This window comes from Schistocerca cancellata, chromosome 6, assembly GCF_023864275.1.
Source record: "Schistocerca cancellata isolate TAMUIC-IGC-003103 chromosome 6, iqSchCanc2.1, whole genome shotgun sequence".
Taxonomy (NCBI): Eukaryota; Metazoa; Arthropoda; class Insecta; order Orthoptera; family Acrididae; genus Schistocerca; species Schistocerca cancellata.
Window position 1 is genome coordinate 187,391,063 of NC_064631.1, and position 18,826 is coordinate 187,409,888.

At 45.2% G+C, this 18,826-nt stretch overlaps 1 protein-coding gene across 1 annotated transcript in view; it reads right to left on the reverse strand.

The window, feature by feature from the left end:
* Positions 1–18,826, reverse strand: part of LOC126191335 (uncharacterized) — an 85,559-nt gene that overhangs the window by 12,478 nt on the left and 54,255 nt on the right. The window contains exon 4 of the mRNA XM_049932170.1: positions 17,895–18,073. Coding sequence (XP_049788127.1) covers positions 17,895–18,073 — 179 coding nt within the window. The remainder of the gene's footprint in view (positions 1–17,894; positions 18,074–18,826) is intronic.

Genomic DNA, 18,826 nt, shown 5'->3' on the forward strand with positions numbered 1-18,826 from the left:
GGCCGTTCTGGATACAGAAAATGTTCGACTTCTACCCTGGCCATTACATTCTCTAGATCTCTCACCAACTGTAAACGTCTGGTCAATGGTGGCTGAGCAACTGGCTCGTCACAATACGCCAGTCACTACTCGTGATGAATTGTGGTATCGTGTTGAAGCTGCATGGGCAGCCGTACCTGTACACGTCATCCAAGCTCTGTTTGACTCAATGCCCAGGCGTATCAAGGCCGTTATTACGGCCAGAGGTGGTTGTTCTGGGTACTGATTTCTCAGTGTCTATGCACCCAAATTGCGTGAAAATGTAACCACATGTCAGTTGTAGTATAATATATTTGTCCAATGAATTCCCGTTTATCATCTGCATTTCTTTTTGGTGTAGCAATTTTAATGGCCAGTAGTGTAAATTACAAATAGATTATAAGGAGCATTCAAAATGGAACGAGCCGCAAGCTGTAAAACGAAAACCGCTGAAGGAACGGTGACGCCACAGACTGCGGAAGGAGATGTTACACCCACCCAAGGGCGCTGGGTTCATAATTCGCCGCTGGAGCAACGTGGGCTCACAGCCACTTGGAGTCGAAGCGAGCACGGCACTCTCAAGTGACACTTTTGACCACGAATGCTCGGAACCGCACTAAACCGTGCTTAGACTATCACTCGATCATGAAAACAGCACCCGCCTGTTTCATTTATATGCAAATCTCCGCACTTGGCTGCTAGCGTCATCAGACGGTGGGACGCTGTAGCTGCACTAACAGGCGCTCGAGTAGTGAGAATGGTGTAGCTACAGTACTAACGCCTCTTGGAGCGTTAGCATGCGGGTTACTATGTAAAATGTGTACCGTTATATTATGAAGAGAGTTAATCCTACGAATGTGGGCCGAATACTAGGGACGAAGTAGCAAGTTCCTGAATATGGGAATGAAATCGAGATCGAGAGCAGAGTTCACTGATATATAATAGAACATAATAACTGAGGAATATAATGGGGATGACACAGAAACACATGACGCTACGCTGGATGTATACAGGGTGTTCCATTGATCGTGACTGGGCTACATATCTCACGAAATAAGCGTCATACGAAAAAACTGCAAAGAACGAGACTTGTCTAGCTTGAAGAGGGAAACCAGATGGCGCTATGGTTGGCCCGCTAGATGGCGCTGCCATAGGTCAAACGGATATCAACTGCGTTTTTTTTAAATAGGAACCCCTATTTTTATTACATATTCGTGTAGTACGTAAAGAAATATGAATGTTTTAGTTGGACCTCTTTTTTCTCTTTGTGATAGATGGCGCTGTAATAGTCACAAACATATGGCTCACAATTTTAGACGAACAGTTGGTAACAGGTAGGTCTTTTTAAATAAAATAACAGAACGTAGGTTTGTTCCAATGTGATACATGTATGTTTGTGAACGTATTTCTGAGAACGCATGAGGTTACAGCGTGATTACCTGTAAATACCACATTAATGCAATAAATGCTCAAAATGGTGTCCGTCAACCTCAATGCATTTGGCAATACGTGTAGCGACATTCCTCTCAACAGCGAGTAGTTCGCCTTCAGTAATGTTTGCACATGCATTGGCAATGCGCTGACGCATGTTGTAGGCGTCGTCGGTGGATCACGATAGTAAATATCCTTCAGTTTTCCCCACAGAAAGAAATCCGTGGACGTCAGATCCGGTGAACATGCTTCGACGACCAATCCACCTGTCATAAAATATGCTATTCAATACCACTTCAACCGCACGCGAGCTATGTGCCGGACATCCATCATGTTGGAAGTACATCGCCGTTCTGTCATGCAGTGAAACATCTTGTAGCAACATCGGTAAAACATTACATAGGAAATCAGCATACATTGCACCATTTAGATTGCCATAGATAAAATGGGGGCCAATTATCCTTCCTCCCATAATGCCGCACCATACATTAACCCACCAAGGTCGCTGATGTTCCACTTGTCGCAGCCATCGTGGATTTTCTGTTGCCCAATAGTGCATAGTATGCCTGTTTACGTTACCGCTGTTGGTGAATGACGCTTCGTCGCTAAATAGAACTCGTGCAAAAAATCTGTCATCGTCCCGTAATTTCTCTCGTGCCCAGCGGCAGAACTATACACGAGGTTCAAAGTCGTCGCCATGCAATTCGTGGTGCATAGAAATATGCTACTGGTGCAATCGATGTTGATGTAGCATTCCCGTGTCTCGCGCAGTTTGTTTGCTACTGATGAGCGGATTAGCCTCGACAGCAGCTAAAACACCTACTTGGGCATCATTATTTGTTGCAGGTCGTGGTTGACGTTTCACATGTGGCTGAACACTTCCTGTTTCCTTGAATAATGTAGATGTCCGGCGAGCGGTCCGCACACTTGGATGATGTCGTCCAGGATACCGAGCAGCATACATAGAACACGCCCGTTGGGCATTTTGATCACAATAGCAATACATCAACACGATACCGACCTTTTCCGCAATTGGTAAACGGTCCATTTTAACACGGGTAATGTATCACGAATCAAATACCGTCCGCACTGGCGGAATGTTACGTGATACCACGTACTTATACGTTTGTGACTATTACAGTACCATCTATCACAAGGCGAACAAAGTGGTCCAACTAAAACATTCATATTTCTTTACGTACTACACGAATATGTAATAAAAACGGGGTTCCTATTTTTAAAAAATAGAGTTGATATCCGTTTGACCTATGGCAGCGCCATCAAGCGGGCCAACCATAGCGCCATCTGGTTTCCCCCTTCAAGCTAGACGAGTTTCGTTCTTTGTAGTTTTTTCGTTTGATGCTTATTTCGTGAGATATTTTGCCCGGTCACTATTAATGGACCACCCTGTATACTGGTTTTGAAGGCGAGTAAAAACCTGAAATTGAAGGTGGCTCATTAAGCGGTACACGGCGTTTATCTCCAGAGCAGCAGGAACAATCCAGGCAAAGCGAGTACGAACCATTCCCACCCAAACAGCCGACGCCCAATGTGTGATAAGATATTCATGATAGGGTCCCAGAGAACATTTAATGAAGACTATTAACATCATGATTTCAATTCCTATAGCAAACTAATGAGACGTTATAAGTGCAGTAAAAGCAAATCCAGTTGCAGATTAATACTTAATTCTGTGTCCAGAAAAAGGCGAGTAGGAGCTCGTTTCAAAGTAAACGGAGTGTCGCAATTAAAAACTACAAAAGGAGTATGTAATATCACAATTTGATACAGCAAGATGGTAGGGATCTACAGTTCGATACTGGAATCTGCAAATATGGGCACTAGAAGCGTCTAAAATAGTTCGTTGGACAATTTCAAAGCTTCGATTTCTCTTGTCTACAATCTTAAGTCTGAATATGGCAGGACGTAGAAGACGATTATAATATAAGTTATAAGGCACAACGGTTCGTAGAGGAAGTGAACATGTTCATGGCTGAGCAAGTTGTGGAAAAGTAAGTATTTGGAACAGTAACTAGAGTCAGTTCCAGTACGAAACGTCTTCATTACCAACACTGTATCACAGAGGAGAAAAAACTACAGCTAGTGTGTTGCAGTTTGCATATAGCTCTACTCACAGTTAGAAAAATGATATGGCTTTGTCAATGACAGGTAGACTGGAAAACAAGTTCTGTTCTCACGGCACACAGGGCACTTTCGGTCTGAATATTTCAAAGAAATTAGAAACATCGTGCCGACGAAGCATTCATGTGGAGGGAAGCAAAAATGGAAAAATGACTAAAGAACTTCAGTCCTTGACGAACACGTAAAAAATTAAAAGAGCCTATTTCTGCTTGGTTCCTGAGCAGGTCATACAGTACGTATCGTTCTAATGCAAGTTTTCCAAAGATGCTATAGTGAAAATATTGCCAACATCTTGATGTTTATTCCTTTCGGGAGTATAGAGTCTATTTCAAAGGGATTGCTGATTTTGTAAGACAACAGTGTGCTAAGCCCCAAGGAAGACACATGATCGTTATTTCATCATCAACGTTCACTCTGTGAATTATAGTCAGTTTTCTGCCTGTGTTGCAATATGCTTGGCTAAAGGCAGATTGTGACATTGACATACCCATATCATAATTTTAAAATGTAATTAGTGTGGCTTTTGATATTGGACTGCTTGAATGCGAAAAGGATTTTGAATGTAAAAACGTGGCTATCGTGAATTGTGCACATTTTTCACATACTCTTTGTTTTGACCACCTCATCGAAATCCCGCAACTGCCCTATGAGAGCTAATACAACGACTATCAGGTCTGTAGTATAACCAGTGGTTTTTTGGCATAGTTGATTGAAAATGTAAGGATGCTATGACGTCATTTAATTACGTATATTATCCCCCCGATGGTACTGGTATCCTGTTACTTTGTTTCTCTCTGTTAATATGTCGCTTGTGGTAGAATGCAGCGTTTTACAGGGAAATGACACAGGGCACTGTATAATACAGTTGAGACCTGGTAGTCAGGGGAAGACAGGATTCGGTTACGATTGTGGACGGGGCCGTAATCAGTTGCCTTCTGTAGTTGTACACATTTATTTCAAAACAGTAATTCCAGATTCAACAATAAATAAAAAAACCTCACGCTATTAATGAAGGAATGAATAACTGTGTAAAATAATAGTGTTTTCAGGGCATTACAGTTTAGCAACTCACCATAAAATACAGATACAACAGACGATGTTTTAAAAACAAGCCACTGTGATCACGGCTGAAGGCCTTATATACGAAGAATGGCAATAAATTAAGAATGTTTAAGAACTCGCTGCAATTTACAACTTACAAATATTTAAACAGTACAGGTAAATAGCCATAAACACAGCAGAAGGCATCAGACGCCACACATAGCAGTAAATAAGGTTTTAACGATTACTGTTTAAAATACCGATACCAAATTAAAAATTTTAAGGCAAACAACCACAATTACGGCTGAAGGCCTTACACGCAAGGAATTGCAATCGTACTAAAAAATTTATAAAGCTGCCGTAAAACAGCAAATACAATAGCAATGGTTAATTTAAGAAAAAAAGCAACTGATCATCAAACAAATGAAATAAAATGATGCTAAACCTTGTAAGATAACCAAATGGTTCAAATGGCTCTGAGCACTATGGGACTCAACTGCTGAGGTCATTAGTCCCCTAGAACTTAGAACTAGTTAAACCTAACTAACCTAAGGACATCACAAACATCCATGCCCGAGGCAGGATTCGAACCTGCGACCGTAGCGGTCTTGCGGTTCCAGACTGCAGCGCCTTTAACCGCACGGCCACTTCGGCCGGCGTAAGATAACCCTTACACTTAAAATACAGATACAACAGATAATATTTTCAAAACAAGCCACCGTGATTACGGCTGAAGGCCTTATACGCCAAGAATGGTAATAAACTAAGAATGTTTAAGAACTCAGCGCAATTTACAACTTAAAAATATTAAAATATTACAGGTAAGTAGCCACAAACACAGCAGACGGCATCACAACCTTTAATGTAGGCATTACAAGGTATTATAATAAATAATACAATAATAAAACACGAGGACCAGTCACAGACAGTGCTCCAGGAATCGACCTCTGAGGACAAACACTTTCGCGATGGGATAGGCAGCCAAGAGTTGCATTCTCTTCACAAGATGGTAACTCAGACTAGCGGCTGTCCAGCGATGACTATTGACAACTTGCTGAAGCTACCTGACGTCAACAAACCAAATACAACGATGGAACAATAAGCCAAAGCCGGAACGGCGGTCTGCACTACATCCCCAGAATACAGTGTTTACAGTGCCCGGAACGAGAAAGCAAATACTAGCACCAGAGTAGAAAAAAAAACACCAACCGGCCTACAATCAATAAAACTGTCAAAAGTACACACGTTACCGGATAGCAGCGGCAAGCGAGGAAACGTACACTGTCGTTACATACACTTACCCTCAGGGTAGGTAACTGGGGCGTTAGCGGCCACCAGGCAGGAAAAATACCGCTGGTTGAACTTAACAAATTGTAGCAAGCTGAAAGCAGTAAGCAGTAATAAGAAGCCGAGGACAGATAATCAGATCTGACTTCCCCAAGCGCTCCACTCGCTGCTCTTCGCCTCGTCGACACTACGAGCAGCAAGACCCAAGTCACTGGAAAATCGCGAGATATCGCAATGGTGGAGGTTTCTCTACTTGAATTCAAGTGCACTCATTTTAGAGTTTGCAGGATCCGGTTTACGACGAGATCGTGCACCCTCGTGACAAATGCGGTCCTTCAATCCGGCAGTCGATGCGAGCCGCCAGCGGTCCCGGACTGTTGTCGCACTGTGCAGACCTGGCTCCTCCTCAGTCCCCAACCAACTCTGCACTCACACAACGTCGCCCCAAAGATAGAGCAACAGCTCCTACACATCGATAACCGCCGCAGCGGCCACTAGCGGACAGGCAACGCTTGCGAAACGAGTGGCGCCGCTTAAAACGATAAGAAGACAAACAACCTCAACCATGTCAACTAAAGGATACCGTCTGGCCTCCAACAGAGGACGGAAACCTACAAACAGCACCAACGCGAGCCGCGGCACTGCTCAACAGTGTTATTGTAATCAAGCTTTTGTGTGGTTCTGAGTCTTCGAGGTCAGAAGCGTGCCTTGTCAGCTGTTCTGAAGACGGCGAAATGGAGGCTTCCAAAGAACAGCAAAGTGGTGTGGCATTTTCCGTGTCAGGCGGAGTGCAGCGAACGGAAGTTCATCAAAGAGTGGGACAACTGTAGGGAGAGCATTGCTTTTCCATGGCAGTTCCCACGTTCATTCCGACACCTGCGGCTGCCGCTACTCGCCGGTTGTCGGTAACGAAGACATCCACATGCTGGACAATGGTTCTGGGAATGTATAATGGCGTTGCAGACTGTGTGTGATATCGGCCAACGACGTCCGTTATTCCTTGAATCGCTTGTGCCACGCCTTGACCCTTGCAATGGTCAGACAGTGCTCTACGTACACAAGCGCAACACTTCGATGAATTTACGTTCAGCTGTCATGCAACGCTCTGCACCCATTTGCTCTTCTTTTGGAGCCTCCATTTCCCCGTTTTCAGCAGGACTGAGTGCAGTGGACGGTCGAGGCGTGAGGCTACCCGCTCTGGCGTCACATGAGTGTGTGTTCACGCCGATCTAACGACTAATTCGGGGGCTCAGCGCTCTTGTAAGGACTACACCTTTTTCCGTGTCGTTGGTATTACGATGCCTTCAGCGGTTTTCGTTTATTAGCTTTCGGCTCGTTTCTTTTTTCAATACTCCTTTTAAAGACAAGCAGTACCAGCACACAACAACACAAATTTGTATAACAACTTGCCGGCCGGTGTTAAGTTCTAGGCGCTTCAGTCTGGAACCGCGTGACCGCTACGGTCGCAGGTTCGAATCCTGCCTCGGGCATGGATGTGTGTGATGTCCTTAGGTTAGTTAGGTTCAAGTGGTTCTAAGCTCTAGGGGACTGATGACCATATACTTTAAGTCCCATAGTGCTCAGAGCCATTTGAACCATTTTTATAACAACTTGTCCACAATTTTGGAAAGTGACGTGCAGAACATGTATGTATGAGCTAGGTGCCGTGTAGGTACACAGACATACTGGTGAGACATGTGAAGTGGCAGTGCTTATTTAGGAACGAGATGGATTACAGGGAAGGCTAGGAGAGAGCAGGAAAGGTGGACAGGGGCAAGCCAATAATAGGAATGGCATTCGTAGAGTGCTTAAGTACATTGCTCCAAAAGTAAAAACAAAATACAGCAACACATCGCATTTAAAATATTTACGTACATGTATGCCAGAAAGCACAGTAAAAAGGAATGCGCAAAATAATTAAAGACAGCAGATGACGATTAGAGAATTTTGACTTAGGGAGTGTGGTGGTGGTTAGTGTTTAACGTCCCGTCGACAACGAGGTCATTGGAGACGGAGCGCAAGCTCGGATTAGGGAAGGATATCGGCCGTGCCCTTTCAAAGGAACCATCCCGGCATTTGCCTGAAACGATTTAGGGAAATCACGGAAAACCTGAATCAGGATGGCTGGAGACGGGATTGAACCGTCGTCCTCCCGAATGCGAGTCCAGTGGGCTAACCACTGCGCCACCTCGCTCGGTGACTTAGGGAGTGTCGAGCACGGAAAGCCAGTGATGAAAAACAAGTGGAAACAGCAAATGCAATTCTGTATGGAGACAAGGTGTTCATACAACATGAAACCCGAGGTATTGACGGTGACCTGTTGCTTACAGCAAATGAGGCAGACATAGTAAGGCTCTTCATGTAGCAATGTAAATGAAGCTATCGCTGTCACATATAGTGGCACAGCCTGTATTATAGTCTCAGACGTGCAACAATTTTTACTTTCATCATTGATTCTTCCATGTACAGACTGCCCTTTTTAATCGGAGCACTTCATTTTTGTCTCATGGTTCTTGTACAAGTCGTACGTAATGCGTAAACCCCTAGAGCTTCCAAATATCGTGCCCCATTTTACGACGCTGAGTGTATTCTGAACTGATTATCTGACAAGAAGAGCACTATCCAACAGCGAAAGCTTATAGAGTATTTTTAAAAACCATTTAAATCAGACTGTCATATGTTTTAAAAAAGTAAATCTTATAAATCCTCCAAATTGGTGCCATCAATGAAAAAGTAGATTCCGCCCGTCAGAAACGAGGATAAAGCGTAAGTGATGAGTATGCATCTCAAAGTTCTTTGAAGCAGCTACCACGCCTAGTGGTGACTTGTGATGGTCCCTTCTTAGTGTTACAGCTGAAGATAATCCACGTTTTTGTAGGAGGTAGAGTACTGTGAGTCAAATTGACGAAAAAAAACTGGAGGAAATCGTCAACGTTGCTCTGGAAGTCTTCTGAGCAACGGAAAGAAGCAGGAGATGGGGAAACCCAGAAAGACAGCCACTATAGGGGAATACCGCCTTGAACAAAGCCACCTGCTCCTCGAGGTTGTCGGTTGAGGCGTCAGGAAGGTTACCTTATAAAAGACTTGAATTATCAAAAATAACATTATTTCCTCGTAATATCGGATTCATTACTTAGTGAACGAGTAAACGAAAACGGCTAAGAAAAATGCATAGCCCACTTAGTGCTACGGATAAGAGCTTGCAGAAAACATCAGGTTGTACACTACTGGCCATTAAAATTGCTACACCACGAAGACGACGTGCTACAGACGCGGAATTTAACCGACAGGGAGAAGATACTGAGATATGCAAATGATTATTTTTACAAACCATTCACACAAGGTTGGCGCCGGTGGCGACACCTACAACATGCTGACATGAGGAAAGTTTCCAAACGATTTCTCATACACAAACAGCAGTTGACCGGCGTTGCCTACTAGAACGTTGTTGTGATGCCTCGTGTAAGGAGGAGAAATGCGTACCATCGCGTTTCCGACTTTGATAAAGGTTGGATTGTAGCCTATCGCGATTGCGGTTTATCGTATCGCGACATTGCTGCTAGCGTTGGTCGAGATCCAGTGACTGTTAGCAGGATATGGAATCGGTGGATTCAGGAGGGTAATATGGAACACCGTGCTGGATACCAACGGCCTCGTATCAAAATTGTTCAAATGTCTGTGAAATGTTATGGGACTCAACTGCTAAGGTCATCAGTCCGTAAGCTTACACACTACTTACCTAAATTGTCCTAAGGACAAACACACACACACACACACATGCCTGAGGGAGGACTCGAACCCGGGCCTCGTTTCACTAGCAGTCGAAATGACAGGCATCTTATCCGCATGGCTGTAACGGATCGTGCAGCCACGTCTCGATCTCTGAGTCAACAGGTGGGGACGTTTACAAGACAACAACCATCAGCACGAACAGTTCGACGACGTTTGCAGCAGCATGGACTATCAGCTCGGAGACCATGGCTGTGGTTACCCTTGACGCTGCATCACAGACAGGAGCGCCTGCGATGGTGTACTCAACGACGAACCTGGGTGCACGAATGACAAAACGTCATTTTTCGGATGAATCCAGGTTCTGTTTACAGCATTATGATGGTCGCATCCATGTTTGGCGACATCGAGGTGAACGCACATTGGAAGCGTGTATTGGCCATTGTCATACTGGCGTATCACCTGGCGTGTTGGTATGGGGTGCCATTCGTTACACGTCTCGGTCACCTCTTGTTCGGATTGACGGCACTTTGAACAGTGGACGTTACATTTCAGATGTGTTACGACCCGTGGCTCTACCCTTCATTTGAGCCCTGCGAAGACCTACATTTCAGTAGGATAATGCACGACCTCATGTTGCAGGTCCTGTACGAGCCTTTATGGATACAGAAAATGTTCGACTGCTGCCCTATCCAGCACATTCTCCAGATCTCTCACCAATTGAAAACGTCTGGTCAATGTTGGCCGAGCAACTGCCTCGTCACAATACGCCAGTCGCTACTCTTGATGAACTGTGGTATCGTGTTGAAGCTCCATGGGCAGCTCTACCTGTAAACGCCATCCAAGCTCTGTTTGACTCAATGCCCAGGCGTATCAAGGCCGTTGTTATGGCCAGAGGTGGTTGTTCTGGGTTCTGATTTCTCAGGATCTATGCACCCACATTGCTTGAAAATGTAATCACATGTCAGTTGTAGTATAATACATTTGTCCAATGAGTACCCGTTTATCATCTGCATTTCTTCTTGGTGTAGCAATTTTAATGGGCAGTAGTGTAAAATTTCGGATGTATTACATATAAAAATATCTGCACTTCATCACGTTACACCCATTATATATATGGTGTGACAGGTATGGGAGCAGGTATTTTTATGTGTAATACATACCTTTATATGTACACACAATTGCTGTTTTTACTTTGTGTGGAACAGTCTTCCCACAAACACATAATAAAATTTACAGCCTGGTGTTTCCCGCACAGTCATAGCTGCACCACGCGTGGCAGTATAGACTGCTTTGCATCCACGTTGCCCACACTACGACACGTGGCCTGCTGCCTAGGAGAAAATAAGCATTAATGGCTTTCTCTTGCCACATGAACTACGCAACCTAGAAACACACTACTCGTAATAGCTACGATTATCAGTCTGCAAGTGGTGTAATGTTGTTCAGCACACAGTCCTCAGTCACCAACAGAAATATCTGCTCTTGTACCAGTTACACACAGTATGTATGGTGAGAATCATTTAAGATATAACACCCCTTCTATTTCGGGAATAGTTCGGGGTATCGAAACGAGGTAAGGAGATCGTAATTGGGTGTGCAATGAAGAACTTAACTCGTGTATCTACACTCCTGGAAATGGAAAAAAGAACACATTGACACCGGTGTGTCAGACCCACCATACTTGCTCCGGACACTGCGAGAGGGCTGTACAAGCAATGATCACACGCACGGCACAGCGGACACACCAGGAACCGCGGTGTTGGCCGTCGAATGGCGCTAGCTGCGCAGCATTTGTGCACCGCCGCCGTCAGTGTCAGCTAGTTTGCCGTGGCATACGGAGCTCCATCGCAGTCTTTAACACTGGTAGCATGCCGCGACAGCGTGGACGTGAACCGTATGTGCAGTTGACGGATTTTGAGCGAGGGCGTATATTGGGCATGCGGGAGGCCGGGTGGACGTACCGCCGAATGGCTCAACACGTGGGGCGTGAGGTCTCCACAGTACATCGATGTTGTCGCCAGTGGTCGGCGGAAGGTGCACGTGCCCGTCGACCTGGGACCGGACCGCAGCGACGCACGGATGCACGCCAAGACCGTAGGATCCTACGCAGTGCCGTAGGGGACCGCACCGCCACTTCCCAGCAAATTAGGGACACTGTTGCTCCTGGGGTATCGGCGAGGACCATTCGCAACCGTCTCCATGAAGCTGGGCTACGGTCCCGCACACCGTTAGGCCGTCTTCCGCTCACGCCCCAACATCGTGCAGCCCGCCTCCAGTGGTGTCGCGACAGGCGTGAATGGAGGGACGAATTGAGACGTGTCATCTTCAGCGATGAGAGTCGCTTCTGCCTTGGTGCCAATGATGGTCGTATGCGTGTTTGGCGCCGTGCAGGTGAGCGCCACAATCAGGACTGCATACGACCGAGGCACACAGGGCCAACACCCGGCATCATGGTGTGGGGAGCGATCTCCTACACTGGCCGTACACCACTGGTAATTGTCGAGGGGACACTGAATAGTGCACGGTACATCCAAACCGTCATCGAACCCATCGTTCTACCATTCCTAGACCGGCAAGGGAACTTGCTGTTCCAACAGGACAATGCACGTCCGCATGTATTCCGTGCCACCCAACGTGCTCTAGAAGGTGTAAGTCAACTACCCTGGCCAGCAAGATCTCCGGATCTGTCCCCCATTGAGCATGTTTGGGACTGGATGAAGCGTCGTCTCACGCGGTCTGCACGTCCAGCACGAACGCTGGTCCAACTGAGGCGCCAGGTGGAAATGGCATGGCACGCCGTTCCACAGGACTACATCCAGCATCTCTACGATCGTCTCCATGGGAGAATAGCAGCCTGCATTGCTGCGAAAGGTGGATATACACTGTACTAGTGCCGACATTGTGCATGCTCTGTTGCCTGTGTCTATGTGCCTGTGGTTCTGTCAGTGTGATCATGTGATGTATCTGACCCCAGGAATGTGTCAATAAAGTTTCCCCTTCCTGGGACAATGAATTCACGGTGTTCCTATTTCAATTTCCAGGAGTGTATATTTTTAATGTCAATCGAAGGCGCTTGAAAAGACGGGAACAATGATGTAATGGTTGTTATTTTTAAAGCTAAAACTCTTCGCGAAAGTGTACAAGAAATGTACTAAAATTGGAAAGCAAAGCCGTCAGAGTCGGCTATTACCGAGTAAACAGTGCCAAGCAGCGATCTTGTGACAATTCCATCGTTATACGCAGCAAGATACTCTTATGCTACTAACACGTAAGAAAAACCTCATCATTTATAAAACTTGTTTGTATGTACATGTACATCACATATACCATTTTCCGTCCTATTCAGATAATTCTTTTGTGGTGCGCGTTTCTTTTTATTATTATTATTATTATTATTATTATAATTAACCCTGGTTCCCTAACACGACTATGCTGTCCATTTGGTAACATTTATCAGTGCCACCCCACGAGTGTCAAAGATTGCAACGGAATCGCAAGTTTCCGTCAGACGCCGTGAGCGGCTGTGAAGGGTGTGGCGAACACAGTGGAGCACGCCCGCTGAGCCATGCCTCCAACGGCTCCGTGCCACACCCATCCTCTGCTGCCACAGTGTTTGCTGGTTGGCGGCCGCAGCACAGCCCACACAGACGTGGGGCCACATCGCCACGTTATGCTACACATCGCCGTCTAGTCGTGGCTCTGAGGCCATCCATTGTGCTTTAGTACAGAGAGCCTCATACTCTGCATCTACATCTACATTTATACTCCGCAAGCCACCCAACGGTGTGTGGCGGAGGGCACTTTACGTGCCACTGTCATTACCTCCCTTTCCTGTTCCAGTCGCGTGTGGTTCGCGGGAAGAACGACTGTCTCAAAGCCTCCGTGCGCGCTCTAATCTCTCTAATTTTACATTCGTGATCTCCTCGGGAGGTATAAGTAGGGGGAAGCAATATATTCGATACCTCATCCAGAAACGCACCCTCTCGAAACCTGACGAGCAAGCTACACCGCGATGCAGAGCGCCTCTCTTCCAGAGTCTGCCACTTGAGTTTGTTAAACATCTCCGTAACGCTATCACTGTTACCAAATAACCCTGTGACGAAACGCGCCGCTCTTCTTTGGATCTTCTCTATCTCCTCCGTTAACCCGATCTGGTAGGGATCCCACACTGATGAGCAATACTCAAGTATAGGTCGAACGAGTGTTTTGTAAGCCACCTCCTTTGTTGATGGACTACATTTTCTAAGGACTCTCCCAATGAATCTCAACCTGGTACCCGCCTTACCAACAATTAATTTTATATGATCATTCCACTTCAAATCGTTCCGCACGCATACTCCGTTTGTTGATGGACTACATTTTCTAAGGACTCTCTCAATGAATCTCAACCTGGTACCCGCCTTACCAACAATTAATTTTATATGATCATTCCACTTCAAATCGTTCCGCACGCATACTCCCAGATATTTTACAGATGTAACTGCTACCAGTGTTTGTTCCGCTATCATATAATCATACAATAAAGGATCCTTCTTTCTATGTCGTTACTAATATATCGACTTCACTCCGTTTCTTATTGCATTATTTGTAACAAGTATTCGTATGCTTGGAGAAATACAAGTTAAGTAAATATTTTATTCCGTGTGTTGTTTGCTAATCATTTCTGCTCCTGCCAATCTTTCAAACGACGACTGTTGCCACACTGCACAGTAGTCACCTCTCCTCACTGTTGTGTGTGAAATCAGACACATCAGTGCATACCTCCATACCACACAAAACGTGGAAGGCCAAAGAAACTTGGATAGAGGCATTAGTGACAGGGGTGAGATCGACAGACTAAAGAGAAAATCAATGGGATGATAAAGAGCCACGGAAATTGTATATCAGACAACATTGGAAGGTATTCCCAATAAACCAAATAATAATAATAAGTAAATAAATCTAATAAACATAGGTCTTTTTATAGTGCCATATACTCAGTCAACAATCTTGCAACATGTATACCTGTGATGACATATTTTCACCTTTTCTTCACTCGAACACTTTGATCCTGAACCAAAAGTCACTTACTGAAAGCAGATCTTCAACTCTATGCATAGCGAGAGTAAAATTAGGTGAATTTATTTCACCAGAAGCAGTGTGTGTGGGCTGAAATATAACCATGTGATCGCTCGTCAGCAGTCAGTTCACCTAATAGTAGCAACATAGCTGAATGCTGAAATGTGGTGCCTGTTGGACGCCAAGATCAAACCGTACAATCATGAACTAATTTCTCATTATATTGTGCTGTATGCATTCACTCTTTCTTTCAACAATGCTGATTCACCACTAAATAGAGTATAAGGTATAGAAGAATTATAGATCACTATTTACTATAAAACACAGGATCTACAGGTAGGAATTTCAACAATGTAGGAAAAGACAGATTTTAACTTACGATACAGAGGACACGACAAGTTGCAGACAGGCCCAATTAAAAGGTACTCACATATAGCTTTCAGCCACAGCAATCGTGAGTCAAAGACACGCACAAACACACACCATTCATACACTCACACAAGCAACACACCAAATGCACACGTGACTGCAAACTTCATCGTCTTGTGCCAGAGTGCAGCATAACATGCGATGCAAACAGCAGTCTGGAGGCGGTGGGAGAGGAGAAGAAGGAATAGTAGTGTATGGGTGGGAAGAGAGACGAAGGCTGTCTGGTGGAATGTAGCAGGACTAGACTGCCAACATGCACAGCGTCAGGAGGTTGTGGGGCAGGAAGGTGGGGTAAAAAGGAACAAAAAAGGAGAGGAGCAGGGAAAGACTGCCAGATGCGTTGGTAGAGGGCTGAAAATAAACAAGCGTGGGAGTTGAGAATGGGGAGGAGATGACAGGACAGAGAGGGTGGAAACTGTTGGGTGGAGGGTGTGGGGACACTGTCTTACTGTAGGCTGAGGCCGGGATAATTACGGGAGTGGAGAATGTGTTGTAAGTATATAATTCCAATCTGTGCAGTTCAGAGAAGATGGTGGTGCAGGGAAGGATCCGGATGGCTTGCGTAGTGAAGCAGCTGTTGAAATGAAGTGTGTTACGTTCAGCTTCATGTTGTGCCACAAGGTGCTTTACTTTGCTCTTGGCCACAGCTTGACAGCGGCCATTCAGCTTAGTGGACAGCACCAATACAAAATGGTGTGCAATGACTCCAGCAAGCTGGTAAATGACATAACTGCTTTCACAGGTGGCCTGGCCCCTGATGGGATAGGATAAACCTGTGACATGACTGGTGTAGGAAGTGCTGGGTGGATGGACTGGGGATGTTTTGCACCTCGGTTTCCACACAGATATGATCTTTGTGGCAAGGGGTTGGGATTTGGAGTGGCATAAGGATGGATTAAAATGTGGTGATTGGGTGAGTGATGGGACATACTTTAGGAGGGGTGGGAAGTATCTTGGGTAGGATGTACCTCAATGCAGGGCATGATGACGGGTAATCAAAGCCCTAGCGAAGGATGTGGTTCAGTCGTTGCAGTCCAGGGTAGTACTGGGTGATGGGGACACATCTTTGTGGCACCATTTGGTGTGGCAGAGCGGTTCTAGGCGCTTCAATCTGGAAGCGCGCGACCTCAATGGTCGCAGGGTCGAATCCTGCCTCGGGCATGGATGTGTGTGATGTCCTTAGGTTAGTTAGGTTTAAGTAGTTCTAAGTTCTAGGGGACTGATGACCTCAGATGTTAAGTCCCATAGTGCTCAGAGCCATTTGAATTTGAATCCTTTGTGGCTAGTTCTTGAGGGTGGTCGGAGAATTCGGGGTGTGAGGGGAAATGGCATGCGAGATTTGTTTGCAGGCTCGGTCTGGCGTATAGTGCCTGTCTGTGAAGGTGTTAATGAGACCCTCAGAGTACTGAGCAAGGGAGTTTTTGTCACTGCAGATGCGCTGTGCCCAGGTAGCTGGGCTACATGGGACGAATTTTTCGGTGCAAAAGGGCTGACAGCTATCAAAAGGTAGTTACTGTTGAGGGTTGATGGGTTTAATGTAGAGAGAGGTGCAGATGGAGCCATCAGACAGTAGGAAGTCAATATCTAGGAAAGTATCACACTGGGTTGAGGAGGAGGACCACGTGAAGTGGATGAAAGAGAAGGTTGTGAAGGAACGAAGATAGGGTGAGTCCAGATCATGAAGATTCATCAATGAACCTGAACCAGACAAGGTGTTTGGTGTCTTGGTAAGCTAGGTGGCCCACAAATAGTTTGGTACAGGAGGATGCCATGCAGGTGCCTATGGCTCTGCCACAGGTTTGTTTATATGCCTTCCCTTCAAATGAGAAGTAGTTGTGGGTCAATATAAAGTTAGCAAGGTGTGTAAGGAATGAGGCAGTGGGTTTAGGGTCTAAAGGACGTTGGTAAAGGTAGTGTTTAATACTGGAAAGACCATGAGCATGAAGGATGTTGGTATGTAGGGAGGTGGCATCAACAGAGATAAGTAGGGATCCTGGAGGTGGAGGGGTAGGGATGCTGGAGGGTCGGTTTTGTCTTTTATGTTGGAGGCTAGATTATGGGTAACTGTTTCGAGGTGTTGGTCAATGAAGGCCGAATTATTTCAGTGGGGGGCACAACAACCAACCACAATGGGGCATCAAGGACTGTTGGGTTTGTTGATATTGGGGTGCATGTAGATGGTGGATGTGTGGCATGTCATAGGGGTGAGGAGGGAAATGGAATCAGGCGAGATGTTCCGGAAAGGGCCTAAGGCTTTAAGCAGGGATTGGAGTTTGTGTAGGACATGTGGAATGCGATTACTTTGCCAGCGTTTATAGGTGGAGGAGTCAGATAATTGGCTGAGGCCTTCTGCAGTTAGTCATTGCAATTCATAACAACAGTGGTGGAACCTTTGTCTACAGGTAGGATGATTAGGTCAGGATTTGTTTTGAGGTTGTGTATGACTGTTCCTTCTTCTACTGAAAAGTTTGTGTACTGAGGAAGGCACCTGGGAAAGGATGGTGAGGCTAAGTTGGAGGTAAAGAACTGGAAGGTGCCCACTGGGTGGTTACATGTGAAGGGGGATAAGTAGCAATCTGTCTTTTCCTACATTGTTGATATAACTATTTAATAGTTACATGTAATTCAGTAAGAAAAAAATTGCGGACATTAAAAGTAAGTCAAATGTAATGCACATCTTGTTACTGAGTTAAAGAAATAATTAATTGCTCTCAACTGGACACACTCTTATATTCTTAATGTCGATTGATACACACCTGATTGGAAACTCCCATGCAGTCTCCTGTACTCTTTTCTTCAGAAGGGTATTACTTAGTTCATCAATAACATCATTAAAATCTTCCAACCATCCGCTTGTAAGCACATGTAATAGGTTCCACAGCTTTTCTACATATTTAAGTAAACTTGTCAACTGATGTTCGGACATATTCTTGCCCTGTGGAACAAATCAAAGATATTTTCATTGTGATATTAACAGCCGTGGAAGAGGATAAATTTACAATTGAAAGTTCAACTAAAATATGATAATTATTATTCACTTGTCTATTATAGACAACACATTCATAAAATTACCAGCTGTAATGTGAAAAAGTATGATACAAGTTACTGAAATAAGCCAAAAGATTTGTTCCTCTCATAAAGAGATCTGTACACAGTATAAGATCATACGAATATACAGAATGTCAGACCAACTGTGTGACTGGACCGAAGAATTTCCAGCAAATAGTAAACGGTGTCTCATTCTGAATGTAGAATAGTCTTCAGCCGCGAAAGTAATTTCGGACGTCCGCCTGGGGATTGTTACAGAACCATTACTTTTTATAATATATATATAAATAATCTAGTAGATAAAGTCGGAAGTTATGTGAGGCTTTTGCGGATGACGTTGTTGTGCACAAGCAAGTCGGGACGCTAGGAAAAATAGTGGCGACATATAGGAAGACCTGTCCGCTCCCGGTAGCTGAGTGGTCATCGCGACAGAATGTCAATCCTAAAGGCCGGGGTTCGATTCCCGGCTGGGTCGGAGATATTCTCCGCTCATGGATTGGGTGTTGTGATGTCCTAATCATCATCATTTCAACCCCGTCGACGCGCAAGTTGCCGACGTGGCGTCAAATCGAAAGACTTGCACCAGGCGAACGGTCTACCCGACGGGAGGCCCTAGTCACACGACATTTACATTTATTTA